Source organism: Syngnathus floridae, chromosome 13 (genome assembly GCF_059516105.1).
Source record: "Syngnathus floridae isolate MCC-2025c chromosome 13, RoL_Sflo_1.0, whole genome shotgun sequence".
NCBI classification, from domain to species: Eukaryota; Metazoa; Chordata; class Actinopteri; order Syngnathiformes; family Syngnathidae; genus Syngnathus; species Syngnathus floridae.
The window spans coordinates 14404615-14427407 of record NC_142425.1 but is presented as its reverse complement, the minus strand read 5'-3'; the positions used below and the strand labels follow the sequence as shown (position 1 = coordinate 14427407).

General features: G+C 48.9%; 1 protein-coding gene and 1 long non-coding RNA gene across 5 annotated transcripts; one reads left to right on the top strand and one right to left on the bottom strand.

Moving 5' to 3' along the window:
- Positions 1-978: 978 nt before the first annotated feature.
- syde2 (synapse defective 1, Rho GTPase, homolog 2 (C. elegans)) lies at positions 979-22380 on the bottom strand. 4 transcript variants are annotated; one of them, XM_088395205.1, is made up of 8 exons: positions 20340-22380; positions 16306-16616; positions 15843-16083; positions 11026-12161; positions 8520-8646; positions 5104-5285; positions 4720-4951; positions 979-4088 (listed from the first exon to the last, which is right to left on the bottom strand). In XM_088395205.1, exons 1-8 carry the CDS (start codon positions 22174-22176, stop codon positions 3427-3429), a joined length of 4728 nt encoding a protein of 1575 aa, XP_088251331.1. In that variant the 5' UTR covers positions 22177-22380; the 3' UTR covers positions 979-3426. The 4 variants fall into 4 exon arrangements, with proteins under 4 accessions (XP_088251331.1, XP_088251332.1, XP_088251333.1 ...); XM_088395206.1 differs by having other exon boundaries at positions 16306-16613; XM_088395207.1 differs by having other exon boundaries at positions 22041-22378.
- LOC148389107 (uncharacterized) lies at positions 14638-17087 on the top strand. The gene is made up of 2 exons (XR_015862333.1): positions 14638-15067; positions 15837-17087. It is a non-coding gene; the product is annotated as an uncharacterized LOC148389107 (long non-coding RNA).
- Positions 22381-22793: the final 413 nt, after the last annotated feature.

Genomic DNA, 22793 nt, shown 5'->3' with positions numbered 1-22793 from the left:
GAAGTTGCTCTCTCGTCATGAAGCCCTCCCTCCCTCCCTCCCTCCCTGTAAAGTTGCAAACAAAGGCCATGGTGTGCGCGCGCTTGGCTGCTTGACTTGCGGCCGTGGTGATATCAACCTAAAGGTCAACACAGATTAAGGGAACAGAGAAGAGAGTGAGGAAGAAGATCTGCTTTCACATGCAGGTGGCTTTCAAGGATTTTCACGCTCTCCCATTTTAGATTTCATTCACTTCACGTTGACTAGCAATCCATAGATATCAAGGTGGAAGGGACATGTTTTCCAATTCTGTTCAAATGATACTTGTCCATTTGAAGCTGTCACATCGTTGGCTCCAGGACTGTAGGAATATTTTTCTCAAGGTAGTTCAAAATGACTTACTTATGTGGCTGAGGATATCATAAAATCGATTGTTGTGGACAGGTGAGTGAGCACATTCTTCCCCTCAAATGTATGGTTGTTCCAGAGAAGTGTTAACTGTCAACAGAGATTCAAAAAAAAAACCATTCGAGTTCTGAGAAGCCTCAGGCGTGCGTCTGACTTGTCATGCTAACTGTCATGAGAGATTGTAACACCTCACTGAGAAGATTCAACTACACTGACTAATTGACCTTTTTTTGCAGCTCAAGTACAGATGGAAAGCTCTTATCAATAGTTTAGGAGAGATCGATTGGTACAAATGTGGCTCATAAAGGTCTATATTTGTTGAAGAGGTGCTGAAAGAGCAGGACACTATTTTTCAGCTGCATGCTGGGAATGTCCCTGACCTGAAGCAAGCAAGAAAACAATTTGGGGAGATTCCCACAAGGGCAATTCAATGACTTGTTGATCTACACATCACACAAGGCCGGCTGGGCCATCACGCTTTATCTCCAAAGAGATGAAGAAAATGCAATGAACCTTGAGAAAGGCTGCCTCCATTGTTTCTATTTTTGAATTTACATGCAACAATGTCATACAGATTTGACGCACAGCACATCAAATGATATACTTTATTATGATCGTACATGCGTCAGGATCAATGCAAAGTAATATTCTCTTTCATTTGGGTATGCATTTTCTCTTCAGAAAATAGTCTTTTGACACATAAATAGGCGGCCGATTCGAAATGGCCTCATTTCACGTCAGTAAAGCTTTTGACCATGCGACCGTTCAGTACCTTAAAAAAGATCCCAACACCTCCAATGCTGAACACAGCTCAGTCCACCAAAGACAATCTCATATACACAAGCTAAGAAAAAGAACAGCTTTATCATACATTGTACAGCTCAACTTGTACCATGAGTCCAGCACATGAAGAACAGGGAGCCTCCCGGGGGAGAAAAGCAACGACTACATATTTGTAAAAGTCAACAACACTATGAGGTCAGAAGCATATAAATACACACACAAGAATGTACTCCAAATACATTTATATTACTCTATACATACGTATCTATGTATAGGTTAAATACTGATGACGATGTTCTCAATTCATGAGTGGATGACTAAAAAAATCCATTGTCTACTTTGGCAGCTGAGTTGTTGTTGTTTCACATTTAGCTGACTCACCATTTTGCTAGGGAGCTGAGAGAAGACCAAGCGCAAACAATCGTTTGACATTCATACGTATATTATACGTATCTCTCCATCTGCAAACACAATCACTTCTTGCTATAGAGACTTGGATGCTGCTGCTCACACAACTGTTGGCAAGGAATTCGACATCAATTGTGGTGAATTGGACTCAATCAATACTAGGCAATCAATGGGGATTTGATTCATTTCCAATTTGTTCATGGGCCTGACTGTATGGCAGTACAGCATACAACAAGACTGCCAAGGTGATGATGGGATGACGCTGAACTTAGCAGTAGTATACGTATATTGTCCGACCAATGGATTCATCGACACTTTGCTGATCAAAATGTCGCTTTGAATTGCAATTTTAGCAAGACTGCTTATTTGTAGTGGCTCTATACTAAGCAACGTTTCCCCCCAAAATCATGGTATCTGCCATTGTGAACCCTGTACCACAAGACCTCGACTTACTGTCTTTTATTTGCATGAGATGAAGCTCTCTAGTTAGTGCACACAGAGACTACTTGAATCGAATGAAGCACAATGACAAATAAAAGCATAGACTGCTTTGTGAGTGCATTGGCCTCATCCAAATTGGAATGATTTCAATCACAGTGTCGCCATGAGAACATAACACTCATCTGTGTCATCTTGCTTAGTGAGGAGCTCTCATACATTGTGAACAAACCACTTCAGGTTTGGGGGAATGTTGGGCAAATAAAAAGGAATGGAAACCGCCTTGCATGTCACGCCCGTGCCAGAGCACGCTCGGGCGGCGACTTCCCTCAGCCGCACCCCTTCGTCACCGTAATGTCTGTCACCTGCTCCCTCTTGTTACCTTGTGTATTTAAACCCTGCCCGCCCGTGCATTCCTTCTTGTCGCTGTCTGCTGTTGTTTTCACTTCTTGTTTGCGCCTGGTGTTCTTGCTCTTGTCGTCTGCTTTTCCCTCTGTCTGTCTGTCTGTCTGTCTGTCTGGAGGTTCACGGTCAGAATTTTAGTCTTGTTCAAGCTGCATTCGGTCGCCCTGGCTCCAATCCTTCCTGACATTGCAATGTTTCCGTTTGCTTCACTGATGTTTGATATATGCTTCGTTTAGGAGAGTGCAATGAATAGAACTTATGGATGGGCCTGCATCATGGTACGCTGGTAACATGAGCATTTTATGCTGAAGGTATCATTTGTAACATTTGGAATTGTCTTTTTCTTCCATGAAACGCAAGGACACCCGCAAAAAGGTCTGGGCAGCCCACTAATGGTGGGCTTGAGCACACGTCTCCAATGGGTAAAATGATGATGATGATCTCTTCTCGCTACTTGTTTGTTCAGCACATTTTCAATCACCTAATTGCCTATTTTGGTTGGAAAGAAATATTTCATGCAAGTTCTAATGTTTCTCAAATTCTTTCCTAGATGCCGAAGCGCTCCATTGCAAATGTTGCGCCGGACAGAAGCCTGCCAGGAAAAAATATCTGCGGGAGGTTTGACTTTGAAACAAATCCGTTGAATGAACTGGATGCGTGCGCACACAATACCACTTTGGTCAGACGCGACCGTACCTAGCTTATTCTTTCAAACGTAGTGGGGTAGCATCCAAGTCTTCCTAGCATGGAGAGGATGCTGCGTGTGGATTTTGCATGTGGTGAACCACCTTCACACAATTAAGGCACCTGTGAAACCCCGGAGGGGCCAATGGGTTCTTCTCATAAGAAGAAAAGCAACGACGTGGAGCGCCAAACTGGAGCCCAAAGAACAACATCCAGACCAAGGACAAAGCAAAAAAAACAGCAAGGAATGAATGAACGAATGAATGTCTATGGGAAAGAAATGTGACTTGTCCCCGTTTGGATGTCATAAAGCTCAAATGGTTAGTACCCCACGTTGATCTTGTTCTTATTGAGTTCTCTTTCGAGGTTCCCTATGAGAGTGTCTATGCTCTCCTGAAGGTCTCTCAGGTTCACCCTGTTGCTCAGCACAGGGCTGATGTCCTGGATCTTCATGTAAGCCTGGTACGCGTGCTCCTTGCGCAGGTGCCGAGGCAAGATGTGCTCACACGCGCTTTCCTTCTCCTCCGACGGCCGCCTGTCGCCGGAACCCTCGTTCTTATCCTGCTTTGCCTCGTCTTCATCTATCTTGTCTGGCTGTTCCTCCTCCTCCTCGCTCATAGTCTGCAAGTGCTCGTCAGGGCCGGGGAGCTCCCGCACGGCGGCGTCGGCACGGTCAGGCTTTGCAAGGCCCTCGTCTCCGTCCGTGTCCTCCGAGGGCACGTCGTCGTAATCGGCCTCTTCTTTGCCGTGAGGGAGCAGAGGCGTCTCGGCGGGGAAGTAGCTGTCGCCGCAGCCGCTCCAGTCGCCGGCGTAGCGGTTGCTCGGGCTGTCCAGGCGTCCCGCTTTGGGCCGCAGAACCCCCGCCATCCCCGCTTCGGTGAGGTTCAGCACCTGCGGCCGCTCTTTTCTCCGCCGCAGGGGAGGGACCGTTGTCAGTGAGTCCGGGCCTTCAGGGGAGGAGGGCTGATGAGGGAGGTCCACCACTGGAGAGGAGAAAACGAGCAAATAGCCTTCATCCATCACATCAGATGAATCCACGCAAATGCAATTTCTTACTCCAGTAGAAAACAATACAAACGTAATCATGCTGTGTTGCTGGGCAATAAATCCAAATGGAATTGTGATTTTGGCTTCTTGTGATCATAACAAAACGCTACAGATGACGAAACGGTGCAGCTTGTATTTGCAAGTTCCAACAAATCCTATGCCCTGAATGCACTTGACTGTGTTGCTTGCACAGCAAGTCAGTCACCAGTGTTCTTCTGCCCTCCCTGTGCTATTGATTGACATTCCACTTTACTGCAAAAGTAAACACACGACAAAAAGAATTAGACACACTGTGGGTCATGTTTTGGTCGATTTGATGCTCATGCATTGGGCAGAACTTCATTCTTGTGCCAGCGCAAGTCTAGTCTAGCATGTTTCTGCTCATTGGGGCGTGCCTCGCCCCCGATAATTTGGTCAAGGAAAGTAGTCTGCGTTCGCTGTAAAGGCACTTTTGCGCAATGGTTTAGATGACAATGCGTGATGGATGAAACATTGTGGAGAGAAACAAATGCTACACTACTATTATTCACAGACACAAGGAAGGATATGTCGCCGTGAGCTCGTTACCTGGCCAGAGCTGCAGCAAGTAGTGCAAGACTTCAATGTGCTTCTTGAAGTGCAGCGCGCTGGCTAGTTCCTCGGAGTCGATGAAGACGCGGTTGGAGTGACAAGATGCTTCCTGACGTTGGCTGAGCAACACGGGGCCAAAACACACGGCCAGGTTCTGGCACGTCATCTTGTTCACTTCCTGGTAGGACGCCACCAACTTCAGGTGGTCAAGAAGTTTCCGCAACGTCATCTGGCGCAGAGAACGAGACCAGTCAAGTCTGGTGCAGTTGGATAGCCGTGTGCAAGTTTGAGGGCAAAATGCGAGATTGTCCCATTGGAACCCAATAGTACAAAAATGGACGGGAGTGAAGAAAAAGCCACGGCTGCCAACATATTCCTCACCCTCTCCACTTCCGGAAGGATGTCCAACAGGCCCACGGTGTGTTCGGAGTCGGCGCGGTCGTTCTCGCAACCGGCTGCTCCCATCCTCAGAGGTCTGGTGGCCATGGAGTCCAATACGGCCTCGTACAGCTGCTTGGTGATGAGAGGGTAGGGCAGCTCTCGTAGGTAGTCCTTTAATACGCCTGGCGGGAATAAACGAGCTTGGTGAGCTGCTCCATCCACGGGGACTGCCTTGGCTTGCTAGACAACCATTTCTGTGGTGCATGAACCCCTGGCAAGTGTGGCGGCGGCGGCTTCAGCCTCCAGCAGCTACACGAAAATACTGTCTGTCTCCACAAAGCCCCTGAAGTATCGTTGCCACGTCATGTGGATAAGTACTGGAATGATGCAGGTTGCTGGCAGTGGCACAAGATACCTATATTTGGTACAACTCCAGCAAATTTGCCTTGTGGCTTTTGACTAAGCTTGCTGACAGACAGACAGACAATCAAGCAAAGTCACGAGCAAGAACAAAAACGGCTTGGCAGAGGTAATAAAGACAAAGTGTGTGATTTGCTATCATCTGAACTGGAACTCTTTACTCTGAGACACACACACATCACGCATTCCCGAGGAAGCCAGTTGGAGCGTTGAAGAAAAACAACACATTGAAAGAAGCGTACTGTCGTCAGGTTGATGGGCATCCTGACAAGTCCAATTTTAACAGGGCTTGAGGCAAACACGTACTTTCAACTTGTGCCCCCCGCCCCACTAATTGCATGGTCATGGTGTCTTATGAGTGCATTCAGGTGAAGTTGTGGCATGTTTGTGTTTTTTTTTTCAAGCCCGAATAACATTCTTCAACGCTTCTGTTTTGGGTTATCTCCGTCACGTTAGGTCGGAAATCTGCTATGAGCAGAACTGCGATAAGGAGTCGTAAACATTCATTCTCTTCTTCGCCTGGGAAGACGGACAGATTCCTCCAACAGATTACACTGAAATTCTTTGTGGACATTGTTTGGCTTCCTGTTATCCTGATCAAATATTTTGTGTGCAAATTCAAACCTGCTTGTGGTTGTCCATTGGCAAATCAGTTAATGTGGTTACACAAGAGTGCCAAGAGAACACAGCCGCACGAATAAATCATTAGCCTGCTATGAGTCAGTGTGTGTGTGTGTGTGCGCGCTTCGTACTTTGGTGTTTCAGGCCTTGTTAATGCCTGACACACATAATGCAAGTAGTCTCTTGCTCACACACAAATGCAGGTCAAGGTCATGGACTCAGGGGTGAGCAGGTGTGTTTCCCAACAAGTGCTTCCCTTTCTCAGCCGAGCAGACAAATCACTTTTAAGGACAAGCTAGTTCGCAGGGGAGATGGAATCCATCCGTTGTCACTACCTGGCCACTTGGGCCTGCCTTTGCGCTCTTGACACAATCACGCAGTAACAATCATTATCATCCGGTCAAGACAATTTCAGGACTCTGAAGGTGGCCTAAAATGCACAGCGCGACCTTTAACCTCTTGTTTAAACAAAGTTGAAGGTCAGTCCCCTCGTCAGTGCTGTAGCCAACACCACGGCTAGAGAACAAACACGGGTTTGTTCTCCATCCTGCGATTGTGCACGCCCCCACAGAAGGCTTCTTTTGGTGTCAGAGGGGATGGATGCGTGTCCCTTCCTCGGTCCACATTGTTGTGTCTTCCCATTCTGCGCCATCCCCTCCAAAAACCTTCCGTCAAACCTTGGCCTTGTGTACTATGGTCAGAGTTGGTAAATCCATAGGCTGTGAACTTTTTTGGCACACCCGAACAAGCCTGGCGCGCTTTCTAAAGGGTTTTCCTGAATCTCTGGGTTCAGCTAATCCCTCATGCATGAGCCAAATACCATCTGTGTTTGTTCGGCAACAAAGGAGCCACTTGTTAATGACTTTCCGTGTCTTCGCCGGACTACGGCCCAGGCTGCGGGTAAAGAAAGGGAGCAGTCTATGGAAAAGATGGGGCAAATTAAAGAGCGCCATTTATCGCCAACACCGCTACGAGCTTCTGAACGGCGCACAGGCAACGCCGTTGGAAGGATAACCCTGAAGCCGGTGCCGAAGATATCACACCGTCGACTCGACTGTCCGCAATGGGCTCATCGTTTTTTGCGGTGCTTTGGAATGGGATTGAAAACAATGGCGGGCCACGCACTGAGCATGTTTTGCAAGCTTTGGATTGAACCCTGACCCCTGGATACTAATCCTCCGCTTTGAAATGAGCAGTGTGAGAAGCGGTGCTCTCAGCTCGTACCTGTGCTTGCGCAACTTCCTTAAGTTCACAGTGGAGTCAGAAATCGAAATGACAAGCTATTTATACGCCCAGAAAAAAAAAAAACCCGTTGATAACTTGGTAGCGGTGCCATTTGTCGCTGCCCCCTTGCCCTCATTCAGCCCGATACGCGAGTGGCTTGACAGAGCAAATGTCGGCAGCGAGCAAAAAGCAACAAGCTGCGCCGGTGCTGGGCCTTTTTTTCAAACTTGCTCAACTGTTAAGTGTGTTTTTTGCCCTGCCATGCAAATGCATGCGGATCAAAGCTGACATGATAGGACAACGCCTATGCGGGGCCTCTTCCTAAAACCAACACAGGCTCCTAAATGAACAGGGGCAGGGGGTTCCATGCGCTCTTCCTCTTTTTGTTGGCAGAAAATAATGACAAAGTCACCACTCCCCCATTTGTCACACTGCAGCAGCAGCAGCAGGAGCAGCAGCAGCAGCCATCACTCAATCCAAGTGACACTGCTTTTGGATATATCCCACAGTTGCAATTTCAAATTGGAAATATATATACTACCAACACTGATCATTATAAATCGACTAGCATTAAATGAAAGGTAATTGGCATTCAATGACTTGATGAAATGACATCTTATTCTACTTCTTCCACTTCTATTCATGGAGTAATGTGCAAAATACTACAACAACAACAACAACAAAAATGTCCTGATGTGAGTGACTTCAATGTGCCCGTGAAAGGACAGTGGAGAACATGTAGCAACTTGCCAAAGAAGGAATGACCAGAATGTACAGCACAGTCCGATAGTGAGCGTGTGTGGGCCCTTCCCTCCTGCTCTGTTGACTCGCGGAATGCTTTTACAATAAACATCACACACTCGTGGAGACCCCCCCACCCCACACACACACACACTTGCTGACCTATCTGGTGCAAACACACTATCGTTCAGACATGTCTTGGGGAGCTAGACGTCTCTTATTTGTGCCACCGGATCGGTACGGCAAGGTGCTTCATTAGCAAAGCACCCACTTTGACTACTTGTTACCAATTTAGAATGAATATTTATGAATGAAAAATAGGATTCGCCTGTGTTTGATAGGCTTTTTTCGATTGCCAATGTCATTGCTTTCCCTTCCTTCCTTCCTTCCTTCCTTCCTTGCTTGTTTACCTGTGATAACGTTGATGTCAGGATAGGTGTTTTCACACAGTCCCACGGCATAACTGTCTCTCTCAAAGGCCTCTCGTAGCTCCTTCTTTACAGCTGCAGAGCCGCAAAGACGGTACAGCCCCACCACCTGCAAACATGTGAAATGAGGGCAAGTAAACATACGCCCGCCACTCGCTCGCTCGCTCCCTCGCGTCAAACAAAAGTACAGCCTGAACAATCCCGTTCTGTCTCGTCCCGGTAGCTCGTTCAAAGACTTTGGCCTTTCAGTGGGGGAGCAAAACGCACACACTAAATGATTCAACGTGATGCATTTCATACAAATCAAAGTTTGGAAGCTTTTGACATTTGATACTGAAAGCAGGCCCAGTGGTCTCCTATTAGGATTAAGGCAGGCTTGTGACGTAGCGTCATTTCTCCTACATGTGTCTGTCTGGTATGTGGCATGGCTGACCAACTGGTGTGGTTGCCCGAGCAACGTGTTAAGTCAGTGGGCTGTGAATGGTGAGCTGGACCCACTTTCACATAAAAGGAAAAAAAAAAAAAAAAAGGATACACCCATATCACGGCTCTTTCCAGGCTCTATAGTAGAAGCACGAGAATGTCTCAGCGGGTCAAACTATTTCCGAGCTGAACTGCTTTTTTTAAATCTCACACGAGTGGGAGAGACAAGGACAGATTAGCTGAGGATTTAGCTTTGTGTGCAAGTAAACACAAGTCAGTGGGCACAATGAACAACTAGTCCATTCACACAAAAAAGGCTGTTTAGTGGAGCACAGGCGGGTAACAGCTGTTGGCGGAAGAGGGCTCGCACTTCATACGCTGCGGCTGCCCAGCAACATGATGGACGGGAGGAAGGACGGACGGACGGACGGACGGACGGATGGACGGACGGACGGAAGTAAGGACGGACGGAAGGACGGAAGGACGGACGGAAGGACGGACGGAAGGACGGACGGAAGGAAGGCCGGCCTTGCCGCCGCCGCCGCCGCAGCAGGCCTGCCTGTTTGGTCGACCAAAACGGGTTTCCGCAACAAGCATGGGCACTCTTGGTCGGGTGCTGAGAGCAATGATGGGATCAGAGGGATTTGTGTTTCGTCTCAAATCAGTTGAATGACTCAACTAGCAGTACCGCAAAGGAAGAGTGAACTGGATGCTTGACTTTATTAAGGCTCTTGAATGCGTCGTTCCGCCAACTCAGACCCACTCGTACATCAATCAGAAAGACTAGAAATATTCAAAGTATCATTCGATGGACACTTGAGAGTTTGATCTTTTCAAAAGATCCATCCATCCATCATCCAGCATCTGAAAAGCTTGTGGACGCCTGAGGTCATGTGATTGAAAGTGACTCTCACTAACAGCTTGCTTCAAAGAGCTGCACAATTATTAGGAAAAGCCCACTGCACTCACTCCTTGCGTGTTTCAGTGACACCACGTGCAGATTCCGACGGGATCTGGTGTCAAGCCCCTGTCTGTCTATGGCCCAAGGGCTGCCTATCCTTTACTTGTCACGAGTACTACTTGATCTCTGACGCATACGGACTCAATGCAATCTTTCAGTCATTAAAGAAAGACAGGAGCAAACTGGGGGCAGAGGGAAAGGGATGAAAACAGAGAGAGACAAAAACAGGGCCCAATCGCAATCAACCTAGACAAAGCAGGATGAATGACTCTCTTCAAGTTGTCCAAAACAAAGTGCACTCATATGAGTTGATTGGGACCAAAGATTGGGGCGGACTTATTCTGCGCTAACGGACAAAAAACACCAGTAAACAAAAACAGTAAGTACGTAGTACCTTGGAAATCAAATAAAGAACCGTTACAGCTGCCAGTAGTGCAAAAATAGCCGAGGGCAGGGTCGCTCGGCCGCCTTTTAATGTTTAGGAGAGGTTTCATCTTTGCCTGTTGGCCCAAGGCGGCCAAGCAGGCAGGCAGGCAGGCAGGCAGGCACTCGCTGCCCCTGGCATGTTGCAAACAATAGCCAAACACTATTACTGTCACTGAGTCCTAATTAGAAGAAACCTTGTCGTCTCTTTCAAAACACTTAGGCTGGCTGCCTATGTGCTGGGGTGGACATGATTTAGGAAAAACTCCATCATCATCATCACATGACCGCACTCTTAATGCTTTCTCTTGTGGCCTCCAGGAGCCAAGGACATTGGGACATGAAAGGCGGCTCCTTTTTCCATCCATCCTATGCTTGTGCCATTTATGGCCGCCGCGGGGAGAGAGAGCACTCACGGCACCCATAGAGGATGCCGCTATTATTCCTTGCTCCCGGAGGAGATGGCCACCAAGTGAGTTGATGTTACTTGTACACGGACGAGTCATGCGTTTATGTTTGAATCGATCCCAGTACTCCGAAATGAAAGGTAGTGCATTTTCAACGCTGACTCACTCACTCACTCACTCACTCACTCACTCACTCACTCACTCACTCACTCACTCACTCACTCACTCACTCACTCACTCACTCACTCACTCACTCACTCACTCACTCACTCACCTGGCAACCCCGCTTCTCAATCTCATTGATGCATTTGCTAATCAGCAGCGGCACCAGGAGTCCGGAGTCTTCCCTCTCCACCACCCGCCACGCCTCCACGCCAAAGACTTGGTGCTCCCTGCCGCCATCTGCGCCTCCATCCAAGGAATTCTGCCAGTGCTCCATCAGGTTCAACTTGACGTATATCAGCCCGCGGGGTTCCAGCTTGACCGCCAGCTGGTGGGAGCGTATCACCCTGAAGAGCGCGGGTAGGACCACCGTGCCGTGGCAGCAGACACGGTTTCGCCTGGGAGTGGGCTCCCAGCTGAACACCACCAGCTTCAAATGCTGGGCGTTCTCCAGCTCAATGTTGAAGGTGTGGTCCATACCCAAGAAGGTAGTTCGACAGGTAAGGAGCGCCGTCCGTGCTTTATTGACCGAGTCCACCTGAATGGCGCAGTAGACATCGCGAGAGTCCACGCGAGGCGGTTTGAGGTCCTCGGCGCCGTAAAAGTGCAGGCTCATCAGTCCGGAGATGTACTGGCTGCATTTGGGCTGCTCCGTGAAGCTGTAATGGCGGAAAGCATCGATGTCCAAATCGCTACCGTTTGCTTTGGAGCTTCCGCTCGCTCCTTCCGCGTGATTATATCGGCATTCCTTGGCCTCGACGGAAGTGCGCTTCCCGGATTTGGCCACCAGCTCCGGTGAATCGCCGTCGCTTAAATATCCACCTTTACTGGCGGATTTGGAGCCGCCGCCGGCGGCGCCGCCGCCGCCGTTGTTTTTCTTCTTACCGAAGTTGTGTTGCGTGGACACGCTGCTGTCCAAGTGGTAGCGTGAGATCACGTTTCGGCTGGCGAGCCCGGCGCCAGATACAGCCGATCGCTGAGGGCAAGTGGCTTCAATCCCCGCAGCTGCAGCGCGAAGTGATTGGGACCTGGGCTCTGAAGGAGCACCTCCATTGCCGCTGCTTTGACCCTTGACGCTGAGTTTCCGGCTGAGTTCTGGAAGCTTCTTCATCTTCATGGAAAGTTTCCTGACGGTGCGGGGGGATTTGATCTTGTCTGGGAATGACCAGTTGATGGAGCCGCTCTTCTTAGTAGGGTTTGGGCTGGAAGGAGGGGAGAATCCAACACTATTGGGAACGTCGGGAACATCTACAAAGGCAATGAGAAAGTCATGAGAAGTCAAATGTTGCCCTCCATACCATGTCACGTTTCTTGCAAGGGAAAAGAAAGCAGACTCAGATGATGTTGGAATTTGCCCACTCATATTATTTTGGTGACAATTAGCTTAGAAAGGAAAACACATGATTATCTGGATTCAGAGTTTCCCCGGTTATGTACCTTTCCACCTCGCAGCATGGGAGGTGCAGGATTAGGCGCGTATCACATCACATGACTTGGCAAGTCCTTTGACGACTGCTTTTAGAACTAACCTCATTTGGATCCACTGAAGAAGGCCTAAATGATTCTGATCGCTTTAAGCATTCCCTTCTGTTAAAAGATCCTCATCAACTAATGCATTGGATGATTTTATTCATCCTTTTAAATGACATCACATGATGATAAACATTAGTTGTGTGGTGCAAAGAGGAAAGAAGAGGGCAAGTTTGACTGGGCCAATTTTACTAGCTCTATTTTTAGAGGGAACCTGGAGTCATATTTTGGATCCCGCAAGTGAGAGGGAGGCAGAGGTGCAGGAAAGGGATGGGTTGGGTTGGGCTGGGCTGGGCAGGGCTGGGTTGGGCTGGGGGACAAAGACGCCCCTTGTCCACCCACGCACTGAGACTTGTGTATGTTGAACCGGAGAGCCGGCCGGCCGGCCGTGCGGCTGCTGCTGCGGCTGCTGCTGCTGCTGCTGCTGCTGAATGTACAAGTGAACAGTGCTGTGTGGTGTGTTGTGCTGTGGTGAACATGCGCTGGCTGGTGAAAATCCAACAACTAGGGAGGGGTCGGTCCTTCACACACACACGGACGGCCTGGTCAAATTTGTTTTCCACTACCTTGCACGTCGCTGCGTATACAAAGGATGACATTATTCCCGCAGCCATTACACGTGTGAAAAACATTTCACGAAAGGAGCTCAAAACAGCGCCAAGTAAGGCATCATCCGGCCACGTTGACTCGCGAGCCTTACGTCTTTCCCATGGCGACTATTGCGAATAGGGCTATTGAAAAAATAAATATATTTATCTGGCCTATGTATGACCTGAAGTTGCCATCTAACACCAGACTATGGAATCTACTCTGGAGTGTTGTTCTTACAACTTTGCTCCACTGTTCCCCGCCCCCCCCCAGCCAAAGCATGCGGTCGTCCGCCAAGATCAGATTCTTGATTTTAACTCTGAGACTGTAGCTCGGGTGTAACTTTAGCAGCATGGGTTCAATCTCGAATGCAGCAGACAGTGACGGCAAAACAGCACCCGAGAAAAGAAAAAAACCTCTGGTCCCATGCCAAGTGAGATTCCACAACCTGGCAGCAAAGAGAAGATGAGATTGGGAATGCACCATGCTTGCTCACTGAGTCCATCAAACATGATTTTCAAAGAGAGCTTTCAAATGGACAAAAAGCCAGTCAATAGGCAGAACACGAGGAGTCTGGAGTGCATCCGCTGAGGAGGTAAAGAAGCAGCCCATTGAATGGAGCAAAGCGATTGTCGGAGCCGTCGGAGAGCACATCTGCACTTCTTCATTCATTCATTTACCAGACGACTTTTTGGTGCACAATGGATGAAAGGCCTGTCCAATGTGTAACGCACTGATAATCTTGAAGAATCAAAAGCAGAAGACCCATACTAGATGGATGGTCTTAAGTGAGTGCAGAGCAACACTACGGCTCTGCTCACATGTTCACAAACAGACTTGGCTTGAATTTGCACAGATGACGGGAAAAACGTCAAAGGCAATGTTTCTCTACTGTGCTTACCGTACGGCACATTGCATCGACATGATGTTGACGCTGTAAAAGGCACTACTGTGACACTTTCACATAGTATCAGAAGATGACTGCAATTCAAATCCATGTTGCCTACACTTGCTATTGTTTCTTTCGGGATATTGACTGGGATTTACAAAAGCACACTTAAGGCTTGTTGAAATTAGCCTTTGAATAATCAGACGCTGAGGATTCATAAAAGCCATTCAGGTCTGCTTCAAAAAAATAGCTGACAGATCAATTATCCACCAGTCACTCCAAAGGCCTTGTGGAATAGAAAAGATCATTCAGATTTATTTAGCAACAACAAATGAAAGAAGAGTGTGTTCCTTGGCAGGCGCTGTGAGCCCAAAGCCTCTTTATCTGATTAATCACTGGAAAGTGTCCTGCACTGCAGTGTAACACAATGCTCTGTTCTGAAAAGCTTCCAGTTGGCCCAATGCTACATCCTCCCCAGGCTTGGCAAAAAATAGCAAGGTTGTTTTTTTGGGGGGAATGAATGAATAAGAATATTGGCAAACAACCAGGGATGTGGAGGAGGGGAGAAAAAAAAAAAAGCTATCACAACAAACTCACACAGAGGTGGATTTTGTTTACATAATGAAGGGACATTTGAAAAAGTTTAGCAAATGTTTTGCTAATGACTTCACACAGCAACTGTGTTTTCATGACTGAAAATGCAAACTGTCAGGGTCCGGGAGGTTTTTTCTCTTTTCCACAGGGGGCAGCCGTGAGCAGAGTGGGGGTGTGGCTGCTCCCCACAGGTGTGGCTGATCAGGCTGGAAGGCTTTTAAGGAGCATGCTGCCAGCAGCTCAGTGCCTGCCTATGTGAGCTCCTCCATGGCTGTGCCTCTAGCGATTAGCCTAGCCTAACCTAACCTAACCTAACCTAGCCAAGTTCACCCTACTCGTTAGTCTACGCTGAGTCTCCGGTCTGACTTGTTTTCCACAAACTCTGACTCTTTGTTGTTGCCTTTCAGCTCTCCGACCGGCTCCGCTCTGCTCAGACCGAAGCGCTGGCGCTCCACCATCGCAGCTCCGATTCCGTACCCCCAGCGCTATTGCTTCCTCACGCCATTCAATAAAGACTCCACATCCATCTGGGACTCCTGACTGGCTCCTGCATGTGGGTCAAACAAATCGCTAAAAGCGTGACACAAACAATACCAAATAGTTTCCGTGTTGATGAAAGTGTGCAGCGTAGGCATGTGTGGCATGATTTGTTGAGTTGATTTGACTCATTTGATTTGATCCCAAATCCAGAGAAGCAAAATTCCTGGACCATGCAAGACACACCAAAAGTCAGAAGGGCAATCGAGTCAAGAAAATGGCTCAGTCGCCCCACAACGACCAGTAACTTGCATTTCAGTTAGCAAATCAGATTTCTAAACTCTTTCCTCTTTGTTGCAGTCAAAGCTAGTATTCCATTTGCTCAGCACACCCAAACTACTCAGTCAGCCTTGAGCGAGTAAAGGGCTGTTTGCGTGCCATAGAAAAGTCTTGTGAAGTCCTAATGACAAGCTTGGCTCAACATTTGCTCCAAACTACCATGTTGACACATCAGAAAGCACAAGTCGGAAGTTAGGAAGGAAAGAGCAAAAAGGAGCCCAGCTTAGGAAGAGACGAAGAGTCGTGTGCTGCCTGTCATTGTGGAGAGCTTAACAATTTGCTTTCGCAACATTTCATTCACTCGGCACGCCTTGATCGTTTGGAAGGAATTGACTTCACATTTGACGGGGGTTTGGTCATAGTTTATTTTCAATCGATTTGACGATGGAAATGATTCCCCTCTGTGATGCAGCAGCAGTAGCAGCAGCAGCAAACAAAAGCGCTAGCCTCAAAATGTTGGACTAGAGGCCGTAAAGGCATTCCATCATGATTTTTTTCTTTTGCAGACTTACCAACAGATTTGCTGGTGCAGGGCCCTCCCTCCTCCTGAGCTTTCTGTCTGTCTGTCCAACGGGCAGCATTTCCTTCCCCGAGCGAGTCCGGCCCGCCGCTCTCCAAGGTCCTCCCGTTGCTGTCGAGCGGTCGGACGGAGGCTCTGTTGGACACCTCCAGCTCGTCATCCTCGGGAATGGGGTTGTACCAGATCTCGCCTTCGTCGTCGGCATCGTTCTCTTCTGCTGGGTCCACGCTCACCTCCGTTCAAAAAGGAGCCAAAGCAAAAGCAAAATAAGCATGACGTAAAACGTACTGTAACTTTCGACTAATAGCAAATGAGAAATAGCGTTCGATCTTCCACTAGTCTGATGTGAGCGGGCATAAGCTCAGAGCAAGCTCAAGCTTATTATCTTTAACCACCAAAGCAAATGAGGAATTTCTTGAAGCTGTTCTCCATTACGGCAAGGCTGGGAGATTAACCTCGGGTAGATGCAGGTGGGCCGGCCGCGAAGCCGGCGGCGCCCCCCCTGAACATGTCATTTGCTCCGGAGAAGGACTGGGCGGAGGCGGCGGCGGCTGCTGTGGCTGTGAGTAGGCCAGGCCGAGCTCCTCCTCAGCTCCCGGCTTGCCAGCTTGCAGCTCATCCTTAGTGCAATGGTTGTTTCCGAGGGTGCTCTGCTGCAGCCAGTTGCGCTTCTTGCCGACTGTGATGGTGTGGAGGTGCGGTCGCCACGCCGAAAGCTCATTGGCCCTGGCAGCCTCTTGCCATGGGACATTCTCAGTGAGAGCTGCTGAATGTGCAATAGAAGGAGGAGGTTAGAGAATGCAAAGGTTACGTCACATGCCAGGAGACATTTGAACCTGATGAATCAGGATAGTCGTCCGTCCGTCCATCCATCCATCCATCCATCCATCCATCCACCCATCCATCCATCCACCCATCCATCCATCCATCCATTTTCTACACCCCGGATTGGTCGCCAGGCAATCACAGAGCACACAGAGACAAACAAGCATTAGCGCTCACGTTCACACGGCGTGCTGGCCACTACATCGCCGTGCTGCTGATGAGCGCTTGATTATGCTCAACAATCTCAAATTCACTCTTAATCCAGATTGACTCAAATGTAATCCATGCCCTGTAATGTTGACGAAAACATCTGTATCATGAAACCAAAGTACACAAATAGATGAAGATATGATAGTTGGATGTATAACCAGACAATTGGAATGTAGCTCAATATATACGTACTATATGAAAGTGGAAGGATTTGCCCAGAGCAGATGGGCAGACTTGATTTTGCTTTCTGCTTCCATCATTGGAAAAATATGTGTGTTAAAGGGAAGGAAGAAAGAAGGAAGGGTGCTGAGGGAAGTGTCTTGCTCCGACTTGTAGACCAGAAACATTGAAAAGCCTCTTTTTGTCTTTGTCAAGACCCTCCACATTCTTTGATGAGGCAACTTTTTGCTTTTTTTGTATTTGCCAGCAAATGATGGACGGCAAAAGCGCTAACACATCTCTGTCGTCATCCACAGAGCTATTCGAGATCGATTCAGCGTTGCTGCCGGTGGAAGGAGCACACGGAGTACTTTGGAGAGTGTGTGGTTGGAAAACATCTGTGACTTGAAGCACAGAAAGACCAAAATGGCTTCTCAACATGACACAACAAAGAGTTGGCCGCTGTCAGTCGGCAAACTTCTTTCCACCTCAGTAATATGAGAAGCGTCAAAAAGCCCACGATGGAATTATTCATTACGTCTGCCTTCTAGTGTCGGACTCCTTCAAATATGTTTGTGATGGACGAGATGAGAAATGAGGAGAGTTGGAAGGTCATGCTTTCCTGCCATTTCGGAGCCTAAAAGAGGGAGGGCTGAGCCTTTTCCTGAATGAAAGAAAGAAAGAAAGAAAGAAAGAAAGAAAGAAACAAAAACTGCTTTCGAGTTACAAAACCCTAACCACTCCATGTGAGAGGATTGGTCAAGCTTGCAAAAAAGCCACACCTCCACTCGTGTCCAAGCGGCCGTGCTGGAACAAGAGGATGCCTCTGTGTGGAGTTGTTGTCAGCGTGCCTACTTTGAGGGGTCTTTCATAACTGGGAAGAAGACCAACGTGTGCTGACACGAGCAGCATTCCAGACAACAGCTCACGGATGCAGCCCAAAAGCTGTCTCAAAATAGTCCACGGATGGATGGATGGATGGACCTTAGGATGAAGATTTGCTGTCATTTATTTGAGTTGATGTATGTGACAAAGTGGCAACCGGTGCACAAGGTGGGTTGGGAAAGAAAAGGCACGCAGCCATGATGGATTGATGGATGACATACTATTTTGTCTTGCTTCTTTTTCTATTTGGAGCAAACGAGTTGAAGTCCATTTGCATGACAGAGCTGCACAAGCTGCTTCTCTGCGGTGAGCCTACATAAATCTCACACTCCTTGAAGGTAACAGATGGTCAGAGCACAATAATAGAAGGTTTGCGTGTCTGTGTGGGAGGAAGCCAGATGAGGTGGCGCTGGGATGACAACTCTTACGCTTTGGCGAGAGAGAGAGAGCGAGAGAGAGAGAGAGAGAGAGAGCTAAAAACAGAGGAAAGCTTATTTCCTGGATGTACTATTAAAAAGCTGTAGTAGCGCTGCCACGCCACTAAAGCTCGCTCGAATTAGATTGTCAATCGAAATCTCCTACTAAGTGACGACGGATTTGCTTTCTCCTTGATCCACTTTCCCACCAGCTTCCCTTTTCTGTTGTGTACAGCCTTTGGAGCTCCTTTTCAAACGGGGATCGCCATACATTCCTGTTGATCAACATTGATATGCTAATGAGTCGATTTGAGTAAAGGCCAGAGATTGTTTGGCCTTACGTCACACGTCCACGCCGTGCCGTGGTGTCTTGGCAGCCTGCTTCAATGCATCCAATACTTGAGGGCCAAAAAATGGACGACTGTACTAAACAAGGCGCTCTGATGACCTATTTACTGACCCCAAAAAAAAAAAAGAATGGAGGCATTTACTCTCACTTAGCTCATTAAGGGTGCTGGCAAAAATCCCCACGCCTCAGCTTTCTCCACAAACGTAGCATTCCGATATCGGAAGCCGCCTTTCTCCACAAAGGCGTACAAACGCATCAGGCGGACGAGCAACATTTGAGAAAGCAAATGTGGTTTCCGCCAGCTAAATATAACAATTGTGACAAGCGGCGGCGTTGCGTTGTGCATTGTGGTGTCATTGTTATTTGGAATCCCTGGCGCAAGCAGACATTGTTCATTCATGGGGTGAAAGTGACGCCACGCAAACAAGTTAAACAGCAGGAATGGCATCCCAAAAATTCAATCCTTTAAATGCAAGTTACCATGGAGCTGCCCTGAGTTAATGACTGGGGAGGAAGGCAACATGACAGCCCAACCCCCTTTCCCTTCCCTTCGAGCAGAGAGTTAGTGCACTGGCTCCTCGTCTGCTTTGGATTCCTCTGGCCACAGCTGTGGAAATGTTCAGGGGCAGACGCTGGGGAATATAGATTCAACGAAATAAAAGAAGACAAATGAAGATTTCAAGTATTGCCAGCGTGCACGCACACACTCATTGGCAATGTCTTGGGTGTTCTTGATCATCCGTTTACAGTATGTACACCTCATTGAAGTTGATATGGAAAGATACAAGTATTTATTTGAGTCACTTTTGGTCTGGCGGAGAAATATTGATGGGAACATCTTTGGGAAACTCTGGATTGGTGAGCCAACGGCATAGGCCGAGCCAGAGGCAACCCTTCCTCTGCTCGTATCTATTTCCAGCAACACATCACTGACAAGTGAACAACAGGCAGGCAGACAGGCAGACAGGCAGACAGGCAGCTCAACTATTTGCTCTGCAAGGGCTCACGTGCTGAGCCAAACGTGCGCTTCACAAAGTAAATAAACCTTTGGAGATTTGGATACATTGAGAGTCAAGAGATTTGCTGAAAAAAAATAAAATAAAAATCAAAGATGTTTAAATCCAATGCGGACAGTTTCATGATACAAAGGTTTTCACTCTTTTGAACTAACACACTTTTGTACTTTTGTACATAACCAAATGGCATTCTCACACACACACACAGACACACACACACACACACACGCACACAGACACACACACACACACACACACAGTCGCACGCAAATCCCATCACCGACATCAGAAAAAGTCCAACGGTGAGAATGAGTTAGTTGTTACTGGTCTACCCCATGGAAAATGGCTGTGCTATGAATTGAGTGTTAAAATGCGCCCACTACATTAGTTGGAAGAAGAACCCGCCACCAGTTAGAGAATCGAAAGCAAAGAGCTGCCTTTGCTTTGCATCCACAAGAGGAGGAGTGCCACCAGGCCAAGGGAGGGATGGAGGCAGGAGTGTTTGTTCTAGGAGTCGATAGGAATCGTACAGGAAGGAGGCTGATTTGATTTGAGATCCACGGGAGTTGCGGCCACTCCACGCCGTGCCGTGCCGGGCCGTACCGGGCCGGGCCGTTCGGCCATCCTACCTGAAAGCTGCGCTGTCTTGCTCGCAGGGGACGTGAGAGATTTTACCGTTGGGCTGGCCCGATGACAGGGACCTTCTATGCGTTGCTTCATTTCAGACGACAACAGGCGACCTTTGTGCATCCACTCTTGCATCTTGTTGACCGTCACGCCGTAGCCCTTGTTGGCTAAGTTGCCCCCCTGCGCTAGCTTGTTATCGTGAGCAGGAGGCGCCCATCCCTCCGGGTTGCCGTCCGAAGAACCCGTAAGGCTGTCGAGCGAACCGCCGCTTTCAACAACATCGCCGACCGCTTGAAAAGGCTCATCGTCGCCAGCGTTGAAGACAGGCGGCGGCGGCGGCGCCTCATGGGCTCTTCCAACTTCAGCATCGTCGCTGTCCTCGTCTGATCTTAGCTCTGAAATCAGGTGCGGACCCTTTCCGAGAGGATGGATGCGCTGCAAAGGTCCAAGTGGACGCCTGATATCTCCCTCACTAGCAGAGCGCACTAAAGTAGCTTTGACCTGAGTTGAGCTGAGATTGAGCAAGCTCTTACTGTTTAGTCTGCTTTTGAGGCCTGACTGGATGTTTCCTCCGGCCAGACACAGTAGCAAGGACTCCGTGTCAGACACCTGCTGGGCGCCCCCAGAGGACCAGGAGTCGCTGTCCACGTTTCTGGCCCCCGAGCACAAACTATCCCTGGAGCGGCTACTGCAGGAGGAGGTGCTGTGACGCTGGCTTGACGCCTGCTGCTCCAAATGGATATCATTCATGGCGGTGATCAGGAGGTAATAAGCCTCTTTCAGCTGGTTGCGTAGCCTGTCTGTTTCCTGGGCGCCGCGACTCTCGTCAGCCTGTCCTTCATCCTGACCCATCTGAGGCGGCGGCGGCGGTGGCGGCGGCGTCATGACGTCTCCTCCGTCGCCTGCGCTTTTGCGTCTGCTTTCATAGAAAGGCAGGATTTCATTATCGTAATAATCGTCGTCTTCGCTGTCTAAAGGACGCTTGACCACGGATGCCACGCTAATGTCGCATAAGTGGAGCTCAGTTGGGAAGAAGGCCGGGCTTTGCAGACGGCCCCTGGAGTCCCCCGAGCGTGCGGACTCGAGGATTTCAATGAAGGTTTCTTCTGTTTGAGCAGGGACCGGATCGACTGCGTCCAAACTTTGCTCGTTGGCCTTACGTGCTGTATTGACAGCAAGGACACTTGCCGACTCCTTTTGGACAAGAGGTTGGCACTGAGAAGTAGTGCGGTGCACACTTGGTGCATAGGAATAAATATGATAGGAATTGTCCCCGAAGCCAATTGAATCCCCCACGCTGCATTGCCATGGGACCGAGATGAAGTATTTCTTCCTCTTCTTCCTCCTCCGGCCAGGCGTTGTTTCTCCGAAGGACATGGTGATGGTGTCATCGCACGCGTGCTCCCAGTGGGCCGCATGAGCGTCTGGAATGGCAAAGTGAAGTGAGCCTGCCCCCGGGAGCTGCCCATTAAGCCTGCCCGTGCCCCCGCTGCTGAGCAACGGCGGACGTGAGCCGGCTATCTCCGCTGACGCACTCAGCCGGAGCAAGTCAACCCCGGTGCTTTGCGCCACTGGGCCGTCAAAACAATTCTCGTACGTGCTCATTCTCTCCGCTGCGGCGGCGTAATCCATGCCTGATAGCGTGACTACCACCGGGTGAGCCTCGACCGGGTCTCGCTGCATTTGCAAAACTTTTTCTTTACCTTCTCGGCCCTCATTCGCGGTGGCGGCGGCAGCGGCGGCAGTGGCGGAGCTCAATCCAGCGCCGAGCGTCTCTCCCTTCTTGTTTTTTTTCCCACGGAGTTTCGCTAGTAAAGTCCTCCGCAGAGGATCAGCCATTCCTTTCCTTTGCCCCCGAAATGTGGTTCAATTCCTTTCAACACGTTGGCTCCAGAAGTAAAGTGTCGACTGAGTGCTCCTTTCTCGCCGCAGCCATCTGGGCTTGCTGCTGGAGCCTCGTCTCCATTCTGTGCAGTGCTGTCACCTCCGCTGCACTGGCGGCCGCCGACACATAACGCACACTGGCTGCAGCCTGCATGCCGAAACTCGCCCGCACCTCTCTCTCGCTCTCTCGCTCTCCCTCTCTCTCTCTCTCTCTCTCTCTCTCTCTCTCTCTCTCTCTCTCTCTCTCTCTCTCTCTCTCTCTCTCTCTCTCCCTCTCTCTCTCCCTCTCTCCCTCTCTCTCTCTCTCTCTCTCTCTCTCTCTCTCTCTCGGCCATACTGTACAATATACTACAGCAACTGATTAAGATGATGGCGAAAAACTTGATTAAAACCGTTTTAAATGTTGCTCTGTACATAATGCAACGTTTTTAATACTGGCATATTTTTCATTGCATAACTATACATCTCCTATATATACGTATGTATAGCACAAGCTACGCACAGAGTTCAGTTGTTCTCATTTGCTCGTGGCTGGTTTCCATCTTCATGATCAACATCACACTTGCTAGACG